The 17,909-nt window shown below is 45.1% G+C and overlaps 1 protein-coding gene across 2 annotated transcripts in view; it reads right to left on the bottom strand.

Moving 5' to 3' along the window:
* The window catches only part of Myocd (myocardin), a 95,035-nt gene that overhangs the window by 19,595 nt on the left and 57,531 nt on the right, over positions 1–17,909 (bottom strand). For both annotated transcript variants that reach the window (XM_041665427.1, XM_041665428.1), the window contains 4 exons: positions 10,284–10,459; positions 6,786–6,911; positions 2,837–3,090; positions 1,985–2,138 (listed from right to left, as the gene is read on the bottom strand). In XM_041665427.1, coding sequence (XP_041521361.1) covers positions 1,985–2,138; positions 2,837–3,090; positions 6,786–6,911; positions 10,284–10,459 — 710 coding nt within the window. The remainder of the gene's footprint in view (positions 1–1,984; positions 2,139–2,836; positions 3,091–6,785; positions 6,912–10,283; positions 10,460–17,909) is intronic.

Raw genomic sequence — 17,909 nt, 5'->3', positions numbered from 1 at the left:
GTCACCCACCACCACCACCACCACCACCATGTCCTTGACCTGTCCTAATTACTGTGACTGTCACCAACCAATGGTTCTGAGCTTTGATGCACAAAGGGAACCACCTTTGGGGACTCTCCTCTGCCTAATGCCACCAGCACTTCTAGACTATGTTTTCTCTGGGTCTCTCCAGTCCTGCATGATCCAGGAATTTTATAGTTTAATTACTTAGCTGCAAATAATAGCTTTATTAAGGTAAAATAAACATAAGGTTTGTCATCTGGCCATTACCGAGTACATAGTTTAGCTTCAGCAAGCACATCCACACTGCCATGCATCCCCAGAACATTTTCATTATTCCAGCTTCAAACGATGTCCATATTAAACAGTCACTCCCCATGGTCTTTCTGGGATGGGCCTGGTAACTTCTATTCTGCTTTCTATCTCTATGAATTTGCCTATTCAAGAGTGAGGTAAGACGGCTCATTGGGTATCTGAACAAGCACCTGGCTTGTTTCACTTAGCGTAACATTTTCAGGTAAGAGGGCATCTTTTATCTGTGGATTTTTGAGGATTGGAGGGGAGTGATAGCACGGCTCCAAAGAGTATTATTATTAGCTTAATGTCTCTGTCTGAGTGTATGGATGTCAGACAGAAACAAGCCTCTTTGACCTGTAGAAGGGAATAGAGGAACTTTGATATCAGCATATAGCATGTATCTTATCGTCTCTTGGCCGCCATGGGATATCCTTCAATTTGTAATAACTGATATCCTACCCCATCTTGATCATTTAACAAGCTGTCACATCAGGGCAAATGTTCCCTATTGAGGGTTAAGGACCCCCAGACCCTGAATTTCCTGTAAACAACTTGCTTTTCCTACGCTTGCAGTTGCTCTGAGCAAAACAACTTATTTTCCTGTGTTTGCAGCTTCTCTGAGCACGAGACCCTCAGGAGTTCTTGATGGCAGGGGAGTGGTTTCTGGTGGGTTTGGCTGAGGTGTGGCTATCAGTTAAGGATCCCTATATAAGCTGCCCTGGAACACAACAAAGGGGGCATTCTTGTTTCAAGGATGACCCGTGTCTCTGTCTCTGTCTGTATGTGTGTCAATCTCTAGGCCCTTGCTGGGCTGGCAAACTGTCCCATAGTGCAGGTGGTACACTCCAGGTGTAGTACTGTAGTACACATAGTACAGGCATGACAGGACAGTGGTACACGTAGTAGCACGGACGCTACAAGTGGAGGCCCCAGTGAGTACCATAGTACATGTAGTTCAGGCACTACAGGACCATAGTACATATAGTAGTACGGACTTTACAGTTCCCAGATTTGGTAACATAAAGGAATAGATCATTGTTTTAAATTATATTACTGATAGTGGGTTACCAACATTGTTTCTTATTCAGTGAGGAAAAAAAATCCTTACTTAACAGCATCTGTATTGGATAAAAAGAACCAAAACTACTGAATTTCCATTGGCATAGTCAGCATTTTCTAATGGAAAGACTGCTTTAAAAATCAAAATCATTATGAAGAAATATAGTCACATTATCTCCGTGGATTGTCCTTACGTACATGAAGAGTAATTCCCATGGTTTCTATTTTTCCTATTTCACCAGAGATTGCCAAAGGTTCATCATGAAATTGATATTGCTTTAAAACATTCTGGAAGCTTTATAAGCTGCATGTCTCTACTCTATGCTAAGCTATGCCCTTGCAGACTTGTAGTAACTTATTTATGGTAACGAGGAGTCTAAGGTGCAGAAAAGAGCAGATTCGAGCTTGAACAGCCTGGGGAGGCTGAGGCAGGACCTATAGGTTTAGGTTTGACCTCTGTACCATAAATCCTGCAACACCCTTGGGTGTATCGCACACTCTCTTCCTCTTCTACTTTTTTACTCAAGATGTCAGGAGGAAAAGATGCTAATGACAATATATCTCTGTCTCTGTGGTTTTTTGTTTGTTTTTAAGAAAGGAAGGAAAAAAATTAGATCAAATTGCATACCTTGAGATCATCCAGGTTTGCTGGAAGGGGGCCTGGTTTGAGAGAAGAGACACCAGTTTGTCCAGACAGATTGCTTTTGACAGGGGACAGAGGAGTATTACTCAACGGTGTTGAGGAGGAATTCGGATTTCTGACCATCTGTTCATTAGGTTCTCTGAAAAACAAAAAGTCACTTATAATACGATCAGACCTGTGTGTGGGAGCTTGGGTCAAGTCACAGAGTAATAGCTGACAACAGCCAGGCAGGTAACAAATCAGAGGACAAGGATGGGAACTGCCAAAAATCTCCCAGTTTCCTTTTGAGGAACCAGAATTGAGCGATGAGGACTGTGGCATAGCGGAGTCCACCCGTGACCTCACTGAGATGCTCTTCTAGAGGCCTGAGCATGTCATAGGAATCTTGTTCATGCTCAACTTTGGATATATTTGAAACTGTGACCCGAGGGTGGCCAAAGACAGGTGAAACAATCCTCACGCTAACTGTATGCGTGAGAATGATGTCCACCTGGAATATGAATAGAGCCTAGCAATGCAGGTGCATGGCCTGGGCTCAATCTTGAAAGCTGTCCCTCCACTCTTTAGCAGTGAGCTCGAACTGCCAGCAAAGCCAGCCCCGTGTTCCCAGACATTCCACAGCTGAGTCTGGACATGCTAGGAGTTTTCCTCTTCTTCAGAGAACCTCCAGCCCCATGGTCCTGCAAATGTGTGCATAGTTTCTAAAGAGAGTCACACTCCAAACACGTCAGACAAGGACATGATGCAATATAGGACACACTGGTCCCAAACAGCCGACCCTGCAGGTCTCACACAGAGAAGCCATCTTCCGCCTCCACCCCAGATGGCTGTACTCACTTGAGGTGGGTTTGGTGTATCCCAGGGTAGTTGAACCGCTGCTGTTGCTGCTGCTGCTGCTGGCTGAGGATCTGCAGCTGCAGGAAGAGTTGCTGTTGCTGCAGCAGCCGGGCATAGGCGGAGTCCATGGGTGGGGGGGACTTCTCTGCCTTCTGGTCTGGGGGGATGTACTGGTGGTATTTAAGCTTCTTCACCTTCGGTTTGGGGTCCTTGGGCTTTTTGTGGCGGTTCTTACTATCACCCAAAGACTTGGACTGTAAAGAAAAGGGAGACATGGCCTGGGTTTTAGGTGATAATGGTGAGGAGTGTTTTTCTCAAATCCTAGAAATACAGCAAAGGCAGAATGCATAGTTCCCAGTGTAGCAGCTGAAGAGAATCTGAGGTGAAATCCTTACCCTTACTGCACATGAGCACCTGACGTCATCCAAGGGGCTCTTGGAGCTTTCCTGCAGCCCAACAGAAGCCTGAACTCCAATGGCTCATGTAAAACCTACAGATAGCTTAGCACTCTGATTTGGGGACCACTCATGACAGTGTCTGCAAATACCTCAAGTTAAACACACAGTGACTTGTTCCATGGGTTCCGATGAAGCTAACATCGTCTCTACAGATCCAGAACATGGTTCTCAAACCTAAGCGGACCTTGCCTTCTTCCCCTCACCTTTATCAAATGCCCATGCACTGGCCTGAAGCCACACCCTCTGAAATATAGACTTTTCAGTACGGGGAGTCACACTCTACACTATGATCTGCACACTGTGAGGGGAGTTAAGGGGCACAACTTTGGGGCTTAAGAGAAATGTGTGGATATGACACAATTATGTAAGTTTAGTATATCTAAATCTCATCATGTATAAGATGAAGAAAATGGCTGGACAGTGGTGGCGCATGCCTTTAATCCTAACACTTAGGAGGCAGAGGCAGGTGGATTGCTGTGAGTTCAAGGCGAGCCTGGTCTATAAGAGCTAGTTTCAGGACAGGCTCCAAAACTACAGAGAAACCCTGTCTTGAAAAACAGAGAAACAAAACAAAACAAAAAAAAAAAAGAAAATGTTACTTAATTTGCATCTTAGTGTTCAATATAAGGACCATAAAATGTCATCATAGGAGCCGGCTTAGTAGGTAGGTAAAGGCACTCCCTGCCAAGCCTTGAGTTTCATTCCAAGAATCCAGAATGGTGGAAGAGCTGACTTCCACTGGTTGTCTTCTCACCTCCACATATATGTTGTGGTATGCTATGTGTGCATATATTGTGGTATACACCCATCTATACCACACACACACACACACACACACACACACACACACACACACTAGTTGTGGGATGGTTTTTGTTGTTAAGATCATAAAAGTAACAAGTGTCCTTTTGATAGATTATTCTATAGATACCCTTCTCTGGAAACCAAAAGCCCTTCCTATATTAGGACGTGATAAGTCATTGAGTAGAATAAAAATTCAAACCTGTTTTAATTACAGGTGGTTGAAAGGAAAAGAGATCATGGGTGTCAAATTGGAAAGAAAGTGTAGTACCACTATTGTACAGAAGAGGGAGCTCCTGAATAGCTGGCGGACACAGTCTCCCGCAGCAGCCTCCAGCCTTCAATCACAAAAAGCGCATTTGAGTGTGACCTCCAAGTAGCCTATAGAGTTCTTTAGAACTCTCTGACTCAGACATCCTATCGCTGCAGACACTTTTGTCTTGTCTTTTTTTTCTTTTTTTGAGTCTTCCTCTTGGAGATTAATGAATAAAGATTGAAAGTATTTCTGAGTCTGGTGGCTTTATATTTCCCTACTCCAGAATCTATTGGCATCCCGGTAAATTAATCATATTTCTGCATCGGGTGAGTTTCTGCAGGGTCTGGTGACCGGCTCCCTCCAGCTCAGCTGCTGTTCAAGCCTCATCCCCTCAGACTTGCTTTGACAGGGGGTAGGTTGTCTTGTTGCTGACTCAAGGGACCTGAAGATGCTTTTGTTCCCCTATATTACCTTAGCATGGGTACAAGAACATTCCAGAAACTAGTGTGTGGCAAACATTACTGACCTAACACACTTGTATGGTTTCATTCTTTTGCAATCACAGGGGATACTCGAGCTCTGTCCAGTTGCGTGTTTGTTTTTCTCTCTGCACCTCCCAGGACGCAGAAGGCACCACATGCGTTCTCCTAAAGGGAAATCGGTGGTGGATCCACTGTGGTGTTCCAGTGCCAGGCTAGGGTTCATCAGCGGCTAGACATGGCAAGACTTCCTAACACACACACACACAGACACACACACATGTACATGTGCGTGTGCACACACACACCCCTTTACCAAATACCATGCACCTCAGCAGAGCATACCAATGTGTTGGTGATCCTCTGAAAGGTGACACTCAGTCCCATGGAGGCCACAGGACACAGTTCCACATCCCAGCTCCTGGCTCTCCTCTCCGGCTATGCATACACATTTCTTCCCCTTCAGCTTGTTGTAACCCTCAACCACCCTTCTGTCTGACTCCAGCTTGCCGTCAAAACTGGCTCCAACTTGGGAAGCTTTGCGTGCCCTCCTCACTCAGCATGTTGAGGGTACAGGCCAATGGTCACATTGCCTACTGAGGGAGCGAGGAAGTTCCCCTGCCTAGACTACCGACTGCCTGGGCAGGGAAGCCTCTTTAATTACTGTGCTAAAAAGCAAGGGACATTTTATACATTCACCGTTTTGTGTGAGCATCATCTCCATCCAATTCTATTAAATTCCCATGGCTCCCAAATGAATGTGTTACCACTAAACAATCACTCCACACTCTCCGCTCTCCCCAACTCCCACAGCTCCAATCGCCATCTTGTTAAATGTGATTATTTTGGACATTGTATACATGAGACATAGATGAATGTATTTTGATTCAAACTTTTTGTGCTTGACATAATGTTTTCAGAAGTCATTCTGTGGCAGGTGCCAGATAGCATCCTTTTTATTTATGGCTGAATAATATTCAATGGGATGACTATATCATGACTTTATTCACCCATCAGTTGATGGGCATTTGGGTTGGTTCAAATTTGTAAAAATGGCTAATGGTCTTGCTTTCAAGATTCAAGGACTTATATTTAGTTCTTTCAAGTGTATGCCTAGGAGTGAAATTGCTGGACCACCTGATAAATTTATGTTTAATTCACCAAGGAAATGACAACCTCCCCAGCAGGTTTAGCATTTTATGTTCAGGCCTGTAGGGTGTGGGGCTTCCAGCGTTGCTACATCTTCATCAATATTTGTCATTTCCACATTGTTTTGATGGATGCTATCCTAGTGCACACGGAAAGGCATTTCACTGGGTTTCATTTTGCAACTCCAGAAAGACTAATAGCAGTGAGAACACTTTCATGTGCTTCCTGAAAACTTATGTGTCTCTAGAGAGGTACCTGCCAGTCCCTTCTCTGTATGGCTTTCATTCTTACACGGGACACTGCTGTGGTTGATGATGGCCTGAAGATCCAGCTAGACTAGATGAAGGGGCAATGTAGAGCTCTTACAATGCCCAAGGCTCCAGTGCTGCTCCCTTCACAGCTGCTCCAGATGTGTTTTATGGCCCCTACCAGTCCTGTGTGCACTGCAGTCAGCTGTGGCTTTCCTCAGCGTGAGTTTGGGAAATCTTCATTTTTTGAATTTTTTTTTTATTTTGTGCTGTGTCACTCACTATTCTATTTCTTTCTCCTTTGAGTGCTAGGATTACAGGAATTTACCGCCTTGCTTGGCTAATGAAATCCCACACAGGTACCTGACTGTCTGAACTATATTTCCAAAGTGATACATACATGCAGGCTTCCCCAATGCTGAGAGTACAGTGCCTGAAATTGGGTGTGGTTCCTCGTGACCCTCCTCATGCCCACAGGACAGACTTGAAAAGCCCTGCTCTTCATGGTTTCAGGGAGCCTGGCCTCAAGCAGAGGCTGGGGGCTAGACCGGTCCATACCTTTACAGCAGCATGCACAGGGAGAGGGGTGCTGAGGGGGCCGAGCCCCTGCTTCCCGGAGTCCGACTGGTTGCTTGCCTGAGAGGCTGCATCATTCTTGTCACTTTCTGAGCCAGGAGCAAGATCCTGAAATCCAAATTGTAGTGTTACTAGGGCACAAGGATGGGAGGTGTTGCATCACTCTGTGGAAGATCTGCTGTTTTCACCCTGACTTTCTGTCCTGCTAACATCAGGGGCGCCCTACAGGAGGCCATCCCCATCTGTCACATACCCAGGGTACCACTGAGAGATAAATGGGCAATCTCAGCACCAATTCCAGAAAATGGGGTGTACTTCTGACTTGATCTGGACAAACTGGGACATCTGGTCACCCTGAAGAAGAGTTCTTAAAAACAAGACTGAGAAAGAAGGAAATAGGGGAGAGTGGAGTACAAGTTCTGAGAAAGAAAAGAACGAGCAAAATGGGGAAAGGGGTATGTGTGCGTAAGTATGAATAATACCTAAGTAGGTGTGCAAATATGTGTGTAAAGATAGAACTACATATACATATCTACGTGTATAGGAAAGTTTGTATGTGTGCATATCATAAATGTATATAGATAAAATTATGAATGTGTCTCAGTGTGTAGGAATATGTGGGAATGTATGCATGTGTATTTGTAAATGTACATGTCTCTTTGTTGGGCATATATGTGTGCATACATGTACACACATGTCTCTGTTATATGCATATGTCTTTGTGAATATACGCATGCACATATGTGTGTGCAGTAATAAGTATGAGCACGTTCCTGGGCATATGCATGCATTCATGCCTGCATGTATGTGTATAGGCATGCTGATTAAATATGTATATGTATGCATGATCATACACATACACACTTATATATGTATGTGTTGACAATATGTATGCAGGTTCATACTTGTGTATGTGCATATGTCAGGATATAAATATATAAATATCTGTGTGTATATCAGTACACATCTGAATGTATATGTGTGTCTGTTTTTATATGCATGTTATATCAATATATATTATAGCAGGTAAATATGAAAGGAGAAGAATTGCCAGGATACAGGAAAAAGTTAATACATATGCGTGTGTGTGTGCATATGTGTTTATGTATTAACATGGATCCATGTATTTGTGTGTGTCTCATAAAGAAGCATGTTTTTATGAGTGGTATGTTTCTGTCTACTGAGAGTTCCATGAAAGGAATAATTTTCTTCTCTTCCTTTCCTATATTCCTAGGCTGTGACTCAACACAAAGGGCTGAGGGTTCATACAGCTCTCCTGGGGGCCAGGACTGAGCTTCTCAGTTCTCCTCTGAACCCTGGCCTCTGTCACAGCCCATGGGCTGCTTTTCTCAGCCTCAGTGTCCTTGTCTGTCAAACATGGCTGCCGAGAGAAAAGACACGCAGTCGCGCCTACATTTTCTCTGCATTGCTCAGGGCTTCGCCCCTTCTTCCCACTTTGCTAGGGAGAAGCAGAAAAGAACTTGTCTTTTCCTCAAAACCATTCTTAAATGAGAAGCCGAGGAATTTGCTGTCTGAAGAATACGTGCGAGCGGTCTGAGAGACCGTTTGATGTTATCAAAGATGTTTGGCTGTGAAGAGGTTTGGCTCAGCCTGGGCGTGCAGGGGAAGGGAGATACTTTGATGCTGAACTCTTCAAGGAATGCACATTCAGCTCTGCCTCGTACACCTCCCTTTCCCTCCCACTTCTTAGCATCTTTATGTTTGCTCTGATGGGGTGGAGATAGAAATGATGGTGACCAGTGACCATCATGGTTTTGGGAAACTGGACCCTGAATAAACAGTACTGCAAACTCCCCCCCCCCCGGATGGACATTCCAGTAGAAAAATAACTTCAAATACAAGTTGAGCATCTCTAATCCAATATTCCAGTATCTGAAATGCTTCAAAATTTGAAACCTTTTAAGGCCTACAAGAAACCAGAGAAGAAAATGCCATAGCATAGAACTTAGCATCATGTAAAAAGTGATAAGAAGCACTATATAAAATTTCATTTAGGCCATGGGTATGTATGCACATATAAGACAAAAATGAATTTTGTGTTTTGACTTGGATTCTATCCCCAAGACATATCATTATGAATAGATGCAAATAAATTCTAAATCTAAACACTTCTGGTCCCAAGCATTTTGGGTAAGAGATAGTCAAAGTAAATGTTTAATTCCAGTCCATGGAATAGTCCCTTGGTCACCAGGAAGAGTGAAGTCTTCTGAGAGGGGAGGGGGTGGCCTCTGTAACATTCTAGACAGGAATGTTACAGAACCAGGGTCAAAATCACTACCACAACACGTGTCAATAGCGTGAACTCACCTTCCCCACTATGTATGCTCCCATCTGCCTCACGGACATCTCTTAGGGGGTCCAATGAGGCCATCATGTTTGGCTGAGGATAGTCCCCATCACATAGCTTCTTGAGATAGTGACATTCTGTGTGATCCTGGAATCCACACAGCTACCTAAACTTATGGAGCAATAGTTCCTTGTCTGTGGTTCTCGGCATCAGTTGTACTTATCTGTCAGGGACTGTGATCTCCTCTGAGGAGATATGAAGTGCCCAGTGTAGCCAGGGGCCCAGCCAGAGGCCCAGCCATAGTCAGCATCAGGGCAAGAGGTGTGGTTTATTAAACTCATTGTTATTCTTTTTTTTTTAAGATTTATTTATTTATGTATACAACATTCTGCCTCCATGTATGCACGCCAGAAGAGGGCGCCAGGTCTTATTACAGATGGTTGTGAGCCACCATGTGGTTGCTGGGACCTCTGGAAGAGCAACCAGTGCTCTTAACCACTGAGCCATCTCTCCAGCCCCCATTGTTATTCTTTTTATGTGTGCTTCATGTTTTTGTACACATTCACTTTTAAGTACTTGTGGGTTTGTCGAGAAAGAATGAGAATTGTACCGAGTAGGGGCGGTGTCCTGCCTGCCTTCAGGTTGGCATTGTAGACCCTGCTAGGGCTAGAAGCAACAGATGTCTCCTGCTTTGCTGATAGCCAGCAACGCCTTCTTCCCAGCCCCCGAGGCCCTCTAATGAATTTGATATCAGTCCTGCCAGGAGGTTTCTAGCCAATCATGTGATCTCACTAAGTGGCAACTTATTTTATGCATGAGATGGAGATGAATGCATTTACTTGCTTACAAGGTAAGTTGAAAACTAACATTGTGAAGGTTTTCAATGTTTCTATGACTCACAATAGGCTGGGAAGAGACATTAAGAAAGCACATCATCAGGCGACTTTGGTGTGCTGGCGTACACTGTAATTCCATCACTCAGCCTGAGCCAGGAGGACCCCGAGTTTGAGAGGATCACACTACATAGTGAGACCCTGACCCAGGATAAAACCACCACCACCAGCAGCAGCAGCAGCATAAGACAGGGGATATAAGCAACACCAGCCATAGCAGTGTTGATGTGAAATCTAAGCCATCTGACAAGACCGTAAAGCAGGGGCAGTCTGTTTTACCTGGATTGTGTCCAGAGGGCCAGCCAATGGAGCCTCGATGGCTTTGATATCTGGGGGTGATCCCACAGAGCCCTGGGGGTCATCGCTCCGAGTCTGGTCTGGGGAAAGCCCATCACTGCTGCTGTCCTCTTCAAAGGCAAACGCATCTGCTGATTTGGAGAAACTCACCTCCGTACCTGAGCAAGAGAAGACTCGAGATGGGACCAGGGGCTCAGAGTATCAGAGAGCTGTTTAGGGAACACTGCTAAGCATTGTCCCTATGCTAAAGTACACGGCTTCACTCTCCAGTGTATGACAAGTTCGGGGAAGAATGAAAATGTATTTTAAACAATTAGATTTTCTACATGAAAATGTGTATTAAAAAAAAAGAAGTCTGTTGTTGGGGCAAACGGGTGATGTATCAAAGCTTATCGCGGCGCTCCAAACTTGATTTCCAGACTGAGTCATTTCTCGACACTTTCTATGGAGCCTATGTACTTTTGAAGCTAAATCAGGAAAGGCAGGAGGAATGGGCACACTGTGAGGCCGCTGGATGATAATGCGGAATGACTGCCCCTCTCCTTCGGGCTTTCCAGCATGAGAGAATCGAAATGACAGCTTGCCAGTTGCTTCATCTTCAAAGATAAAGTAGGGCACATGGTACAAAATGTTTAGCAAACTTAGCTAATAAGGAGAAGTGAGGCCAGCTACTAAGTTTAAATTCCTAGATGTCAGGCTTAGCTGTCTTCACTGAAAAAGCCACCCAACCAAGGCACCACCAATTAGAAAGGTCAAAAATCTGCCTCCGAGACTTCAACCTGACTCTTAATGTTCTCAGTGCATGGATTTTATTTTCCTGTCTAATATCCTGTGTTTTTGCAAGTCCTTCAGCACCCCCTACCCACCTCTGGACTTTTTCACTCTCCCCTGGGTTGTCTTCCTATGACAACAGAGAAGTTGTGTTGGAGACAGTGGCCATCAGCCCAGATGGGTCTGTAACAATATCCTGACCTGTCTCTCACATTTGACATCGCCCATTCTCCAGTTTGTTGTCTGGCTAAACAGTACACAAAGTGCTAAAGCCACAAAGCTCTCCTGACCCCATCCGTAGCACGGCCCTTCCAAAGGAATTTCAGAATTATCAGGAGCTTTTCCAGACCCTGTTCTGCAATCACACTCACAAGAACTTTTGACTCTTGCTCGGTGTAGATAAGAGATTGGAGCTCTCGCCGTGGCGATTGCGAAGGCCTCGAGGAGCTGGGAGGAATGGAACAAACGTGGTTTGGGGCTTGTCATCACCACCGCTGTTGGCATGTGTCACAGACACTCTGGACATCCGAGTGTCAAATCAGGAAAGAGGCCAGGCAAGGACACAGCGAGTGGGAACTCCAGTAACTAACCCAATGGGAAGCCCACTAACCTGGAGGGGCTTGGATGCCAGCACATCTGCTCCCATGGGTCATGCATAGAAGTCATTGTTGCTGGGATAATTATCAAAGTGGAAGGTGCGTGACAAAAATCCATGTAGTATGAAAATACCTAATGTACATATTCTGCCTCACAGTAAAAGTCAGTGGTCTCTTCTAGATTTAACTCTATGGATACGGAAAGATACATGCAAAATAAGAAGTTTGAAAGAGATTGGACTGGGTAAGATATACTCTTCAAGGCCTGGGGTGCAGCTCAGTGATAGTGTGCCTGTATAGCAGGCATAAAGCCTTAGGTTCAATTCTCAACACTAAAAATGATACTTCACACACACACACACACACACACACACACACACACACACACACACTTATTTCCGGAACTTATGTTTTTCCTACTCTGTAGGTATTTTTTTTTTCAAAGAGACCTTTCCACATGAGAGAAAGGACTATACTCACTCAAAAAATAATTGTGTAGAATTCCATCGTGTTAGTTGGAACATTTGCTGTGTGTGTGTGTGTGTGTGTGTGTGTGTGTGTGTGTATCTAAGTGGAGATTAAACCGAGGGCCTTGGGCATACTAGGGAAGCTTCTGCCACTGAACTATAACCCCAACCTTATTAACCTCATTCTTATACATTTATAGCATAAAAATGTCCAGTGCCAAATGGTCAAGCCTGGAAGCAGACAGACAGATATACAGACAGTCATCCCTTGAAGCAGATAGACAGACAGATATACAGATGGTCATCCCTGGAAGCAGACAGATATATAGACGGTCATCCCTGGAAGCAGACAGACAGACAGATATACAGACGGAAGAGGTCATATTTAGAAATAGATATGTATATACATATATGGCTACAAAATTAATGAAAAATCTATGTTATAAATATGTAGGAGGGTGGAGAGGGGGCTTATGAGAGGGTTTGGAGAGAGGAAAGGGAAGAAATAAATTTTCATCCCAAAACTAAAAAAAAAAATAATTGAGAAACATGAAAGATTAGAAAAGTGCTGAGAATTACAGAAATCACTTATTTATCCAAAAGCCCAAATAAGTCAATGTTAGTATTTATGCCAGAAACCTGGTCCCCCTTCAGCTATAAAGACCCGCTGGATGTGTGCCAACCTCTTCCTTGAGACCAGAGTCTCCCTTCTACCTCTTTAGTCCTCCCCCATCCCCCTCGGAGTTAGTCACACACTCCGTTCTTTCAGCCCTCAGAGCACTCTAAGCCCGGCAGATGGTCTCTGCATGCCATTTTCCTGCCTCAACTGGGACTCTGCCTCTTCCTTTCTCAGGGGAATCAACACCTGAGATCTCTAAGGAAACGCCTTCTAGTTGCCTCTGTGAATATAGGGATACATTGTCTGCTCAGCCCATTTAAAACATTATGAACTATGACTTCATTGGAATTTTCGTCCCAATTTATGCAGATAATGGAAGATTTTGTCTTTGTTACGGTCTTTACATGTTCCACTGAGAATCAGGCAGACAGGAGAAGGAGGGGGTGTCTACTGCTGCCCATCCAGGAGATCACAGCGTGTCCTTGAGATCATCTGGCTCATGCCCTGAGTCAATGCTGCTCAGTACCTCAGAGACTCCTGCATAGGATCTTGCCAACCCCTTGGGTACACCGTCTTCTGTGCCCACCAGCACACTCTGAGAGGTTCACTGTCTCCTGTCTCTTCCCATTTTTTTCACTATGAGGGGACTGGGCCTTTTCTGGTGTGGTCTAATGTTTCATGTGACAAAAATGTCTCCCCAAGTAGACCAGAATATGGCATCCTAAATGCGCAAAACTTAGGGAGAAATGAACTGAAGTATGGAATTGTTCCACTTTCTAACTTATGGGTAGAAATGTTGGAAGAAGCATAGAGACAGAGGGGTAATGTTTTTCCTCTTACTACACATGATCTGATAATATCTAAAGGAAGGGGAGGATTGAGGTGGGGTGGATTGTGTAATAGTGACAGCTAGAATAAAATAGATTTGTGAGTCCTCCAACAGGAACAGGGAGCCCAAGTGTGATCCCAGTCTCTCAGATCTGGCCGGCTGCTGGGGATATTCACAGTTCTATCTTATGCCATTACCTAGTGGCTGAACAGAGAGTGAATCCCCAGGCTTTGGACTCTCAGAGTCACTTCACAGAGGAGAGTGGTGAAACCAGTTACCCCCCCCCCCCACTGTTAGCCTGAAAGCCCTTGGGTGGAGCCATCTCTTATTTAAAGAGCGTCATCATCCTGCCTTGGCTGGAAGGCAGGGAGTGCAATAGAGCAGCAAAGGACCCGCCTCTGCACACGTTATAGACTGAGATGCCCCAGTGAACAGATGCACCCCCCATTCTGATCACTGGCAAGTGGTAACCTCAAGTCAAGACACCACAATGATTTTTTTTAAAGAAGTCTAGAAGTAGAGAATTTGGAATAAGAGGGTAGGCAGTACCAGTTTGCTGTCTGCAGCTTCCACACTTTTGGCATTGACTGGGACCGACTGCATTTCCTCTCTTCTGAACGTACACAGGCTTTGCTCTTATTGTTACCTCCCCGAGAGTGAGTATAGTAACTTTTTACATCGTATTTGCATGGAATGAAACATGACGGTTAATATATAGATGACTGACACAGAAGGGAGACTATGCACAGATTATGTGCAAATAGTATTTCATTTCACAGGAGGGATGGGAGCGTCCTGAGTTTGTCATCCGTGGGGGGTCCTGGAATTAAGCCCTTGTGGATCTAAAGGATAAGCTCTCTGTAATCAGTTCTCTTCCCTCCCTGCCAAGGCTGAAGGGAGCGGGTCCTCAATTATTTCATCCACTTCCACCCTTCACACTTCAAGAGGAGGCGAGGTGATCAGATAAGATATGGTAAAGAGGCTGTCTGTGTGTCTGCCCAGGATAATCAGAGGATCTGTCAAGGAGAAGTGTCCTGGAGAGTGTCCACCGCAGTTAGGCAGAGGAGATAGTAACACAGAGTTGTCTGAGAACTCGCTCTCTAGGAGGAGGAGGGCTTGGGTGGAACCTGAAATAACTGGCAACTATGGACAGGACAGGAGGAGGAGGCGGCATCTTGGGTGACAATGGAGAGATGGAGAGATGCTAAAGGGGCTGATGAACAGAACGGGGTGGGGCAGAGAAGAAAGTCCCCTAGTCAGGAGAGAGATTCTAGGAGCCAAATACTACAGAATCAGAGTCTAGGAGACTATTTCATCAAATCATCTGGCAATCATTTAAAGGCTCCCTGCCTGCTAAAGCCAATGCAATGAGGAAGTCTCGAGTTCACACAACCAAACACAAGCAAGTTGTTCACACCCACATAAAGAAGCAGAGTGAATGTCAAGACCCCAAATGTGACAGTTTGAAAGCATGAGGTTGCCATGTCAGATTCTGCCAACAGGAAAAAGACAGAGAGCATCCACATAGCCACACAGTTGCTTGATTGTAGAGCAAGAACTGGAAGAGCGGAGAGTACCCAGAGTTGCTGTTGCACTGCGTACTCTCACAGGACGCACGAGGCACGTATGAGTTCTAGAGTTGGAAACATGGAGTACATTTTTTTCTTGGCTGTGCCACATCAGTGGGAGTATGAATACTGGCAAATTGCTGGGCCTCAATTTCCCCATCTATAAGATGGGGATAATGAACGCAGTTACCTCTCTAGATTCTAAGACATACTATCTGCAGAGCACCAAGTCCATGGCCTGATATGAACTATTCAGTCATGTCTAGCTGTTATAGTGGCCGATATTGTTTTTGTTATCATCTGCCATTCTCAAGTTTACCATTATCAACAACAAAAAGACCACCCAGGAAGCCGTTTATTCTGTGGTCAGCCTCGTAAAGGTCAGTGTATCATCTCCATGGCAAGGAAAAGTCATTTGTCCTGAGAGGCTTCTTCTGGAAACAAAAGGAGTCAGCTTCCGGTAGGGAGAGAATCTGTCCTGGCAAGGCCACCAGTTACCCCCTCTTTGCCAGTTCAAGCCACTCTGCTGCAGAGAGGGATACAGGTCACCTTCTGGTCACCTTATCTATATTCCAGTAGAACAGTCACTTCGATGGCATTGCATTGTGACCTGGGGCCTCAACTCCAATCTCCCACGACAAGAGGCTGGCTGGGAGCTGCTGGAGAGCAGAGCGCTGGCTATTGTCCCCACAGACATGTCAGGCAGTGTGATGACAAGGACCTGCTCTGGGAAGCCCTGACATCATCCTTTGGGTATGTCCACAGGACTGGCTCTGGGTATAGAGGCCCCTTGGGGACCTTAGGCTGGCGATGGACCCTCGCTCCCCCTTTCCCTGGAAGTGACTAGCTGAATGAGTCAGTTGTGCTTTCTCCTGCACAAATATGTAAAATTATAAGATGAAATGAGATCATTGGAGCCCTGGTCACCTTCCCTCTGGACCTGCACCAAGAGCCGTGAAGGAAAGGTGGGGCAGGGTATGGAAGTGCTCCTCCTGACTTTCTCCTGGTGAGTTGGTCCTGTGAACGGTAGTAGAGTTATTTTCATCTGAGTACAGACTGACCATCCCTGACATTCTCATGAATGAGAATGAAACAGAATATGTTTCCCAGAGGAAAGCACCACAGATCGTTCACAGAGATGTATATGTTAGCAACCCTGGCTCTCACCCAAGGAAGCTTGATGAGACCCAACAACACACTGTGGTCTATAGACCAGTGGATCCTCTAACCCAAGGGAGAACTCGCTGCTCTTAAAGGACATCGGGTTTCTTTGTTATAAGACAGATGTGAACTGGTACCAGGCTAACCGGGTTCCCTTTCCTCAGATCCAGGGCAACTCAGAAATTTCCCTCGCATCTCTTGACCTGATCCTCATTAATCACAAAACGCAATTAACTTCTATGCGTTTTTTTTTGTTTGTTTGTTTGTTTTTCGAGACAGGGTTTCTCTGTGGCTTTGGAGCCTGTCCTGGAACTAGCTCTGTAGACCAGGCTGGTCTCGAACTCACAGAGATCCGCCTGCCTCTGCCTCCCGAGTGCTAGGATTAAAGGCGTGCATCACCATCGCCTGGCCTTCCAAGTGTTTTTAATACTTATCAGTTCTAGAGGTCAAATCCAAAGGACAAAGAATGTCATCCAGTGTGAACCTTATATACTTTTGTTGCCTCCTCCTTTCTTTATGGGAAAACATTCAGTGTCCCAGTAGCCACCTGTCGCTGCCCCCTTGGAGACCTTGCAAGATAACCCCAACTTCAACGGCCCGTTTCTCAGCAATGCCAGTGTGGCTTCAGCAGCACTAATGTCATTCAGGTTACCAGGCAGCTCTGCAGAGTCAAAGGGCCCCTTTCTTTTCTTAGCACTCACTCTTTTTCCCCAAATCAGCCAGTTCCCCAATTTCCTAAACCCTACCTTGTTTTCCCCAGCATTTCCCCTTAGAAAATCATTTGACATATGTGCCATAGTGTGTTTCTTTCCCCTGTGGATCATTGATACTTTGGAAATTATTTCTCAGTGAAGAATGGTCATCTTGTCTACAAGGAAGTAAAGTCATGCCAAAGCAAGCAACCCTACCATTTGGCATTGGGCCATTGTTGTTGCGTATCTGGCTTTAAAATGCGTGGTCAGTGTCAAAACTTCCAGTTTCTGACCATGGACTGGATTCTTGGTGAGCAAGAGAGTTTGATTTTAAAGTAAGCCTCGGGGTCACAGAGAAACGTATGGTGGATAAACAGGCCTTCAGAAGTGTGACAGCTAAAAACGGATGGCCCTTACAACAGTCCTGGCAAGTCAGACGTTGGTTTCTATATTAAAAGATTATTCTAGAGGGAGCCTACCCCTGATACTATCTGGAGAGCCAGGAATTAGAGGCTGGATCGCCCAAAGACACAGGATAGAACCAAACATCAAGGAAAAAAGAAAGAAAGAAAGAAAGAAAGAAAGAAGAAAAGAAAAAGGAAAGCCAATGAAATAATCCCCATTGATATTCTGCTCTACTTCTAGACAGGAGCCCAGCATAATCATCCTCAGGCTTCATCCAGCAACTGATAGAAACAGATGCAAAGACCCACAGCCAAACACTACCCAAGTGGAGCTCAGGGAATCCTGTGGAAGAGGGGAAAGAAGGATTATAGGAACCAGAGGGGTCAAGGACACCCCAAGAAAACTGGCAGAATCAACAAGCCTAGGCTCATAAAGGCTCACAGAGACTGTATTGACAATCAGGGAGCCTGCATGGGTCTGACCTAGGTCCTCTTTGTATA

The sequence above is a fragment of the Microtus oregoni genome, unplaced genomic scaffold (genome assembly GCF_018167655.1).
Source record: "Microtus oregoni isolate MIOR12 unplaced genomic scaffold, Mior012 000015F_ref0000493, whole genome shotgun sequence".
NCBI lineage: Eukaryota > Metazoa > Chordata > Mammalia > Rodentia > Cricetidae > Microtus > Microtus oregoni.
The sequence above is the reverse complement of the archived record's forward strand: the minus strand, read 5'-3'. Positions and strand labels throughout refer to the sequence as shown.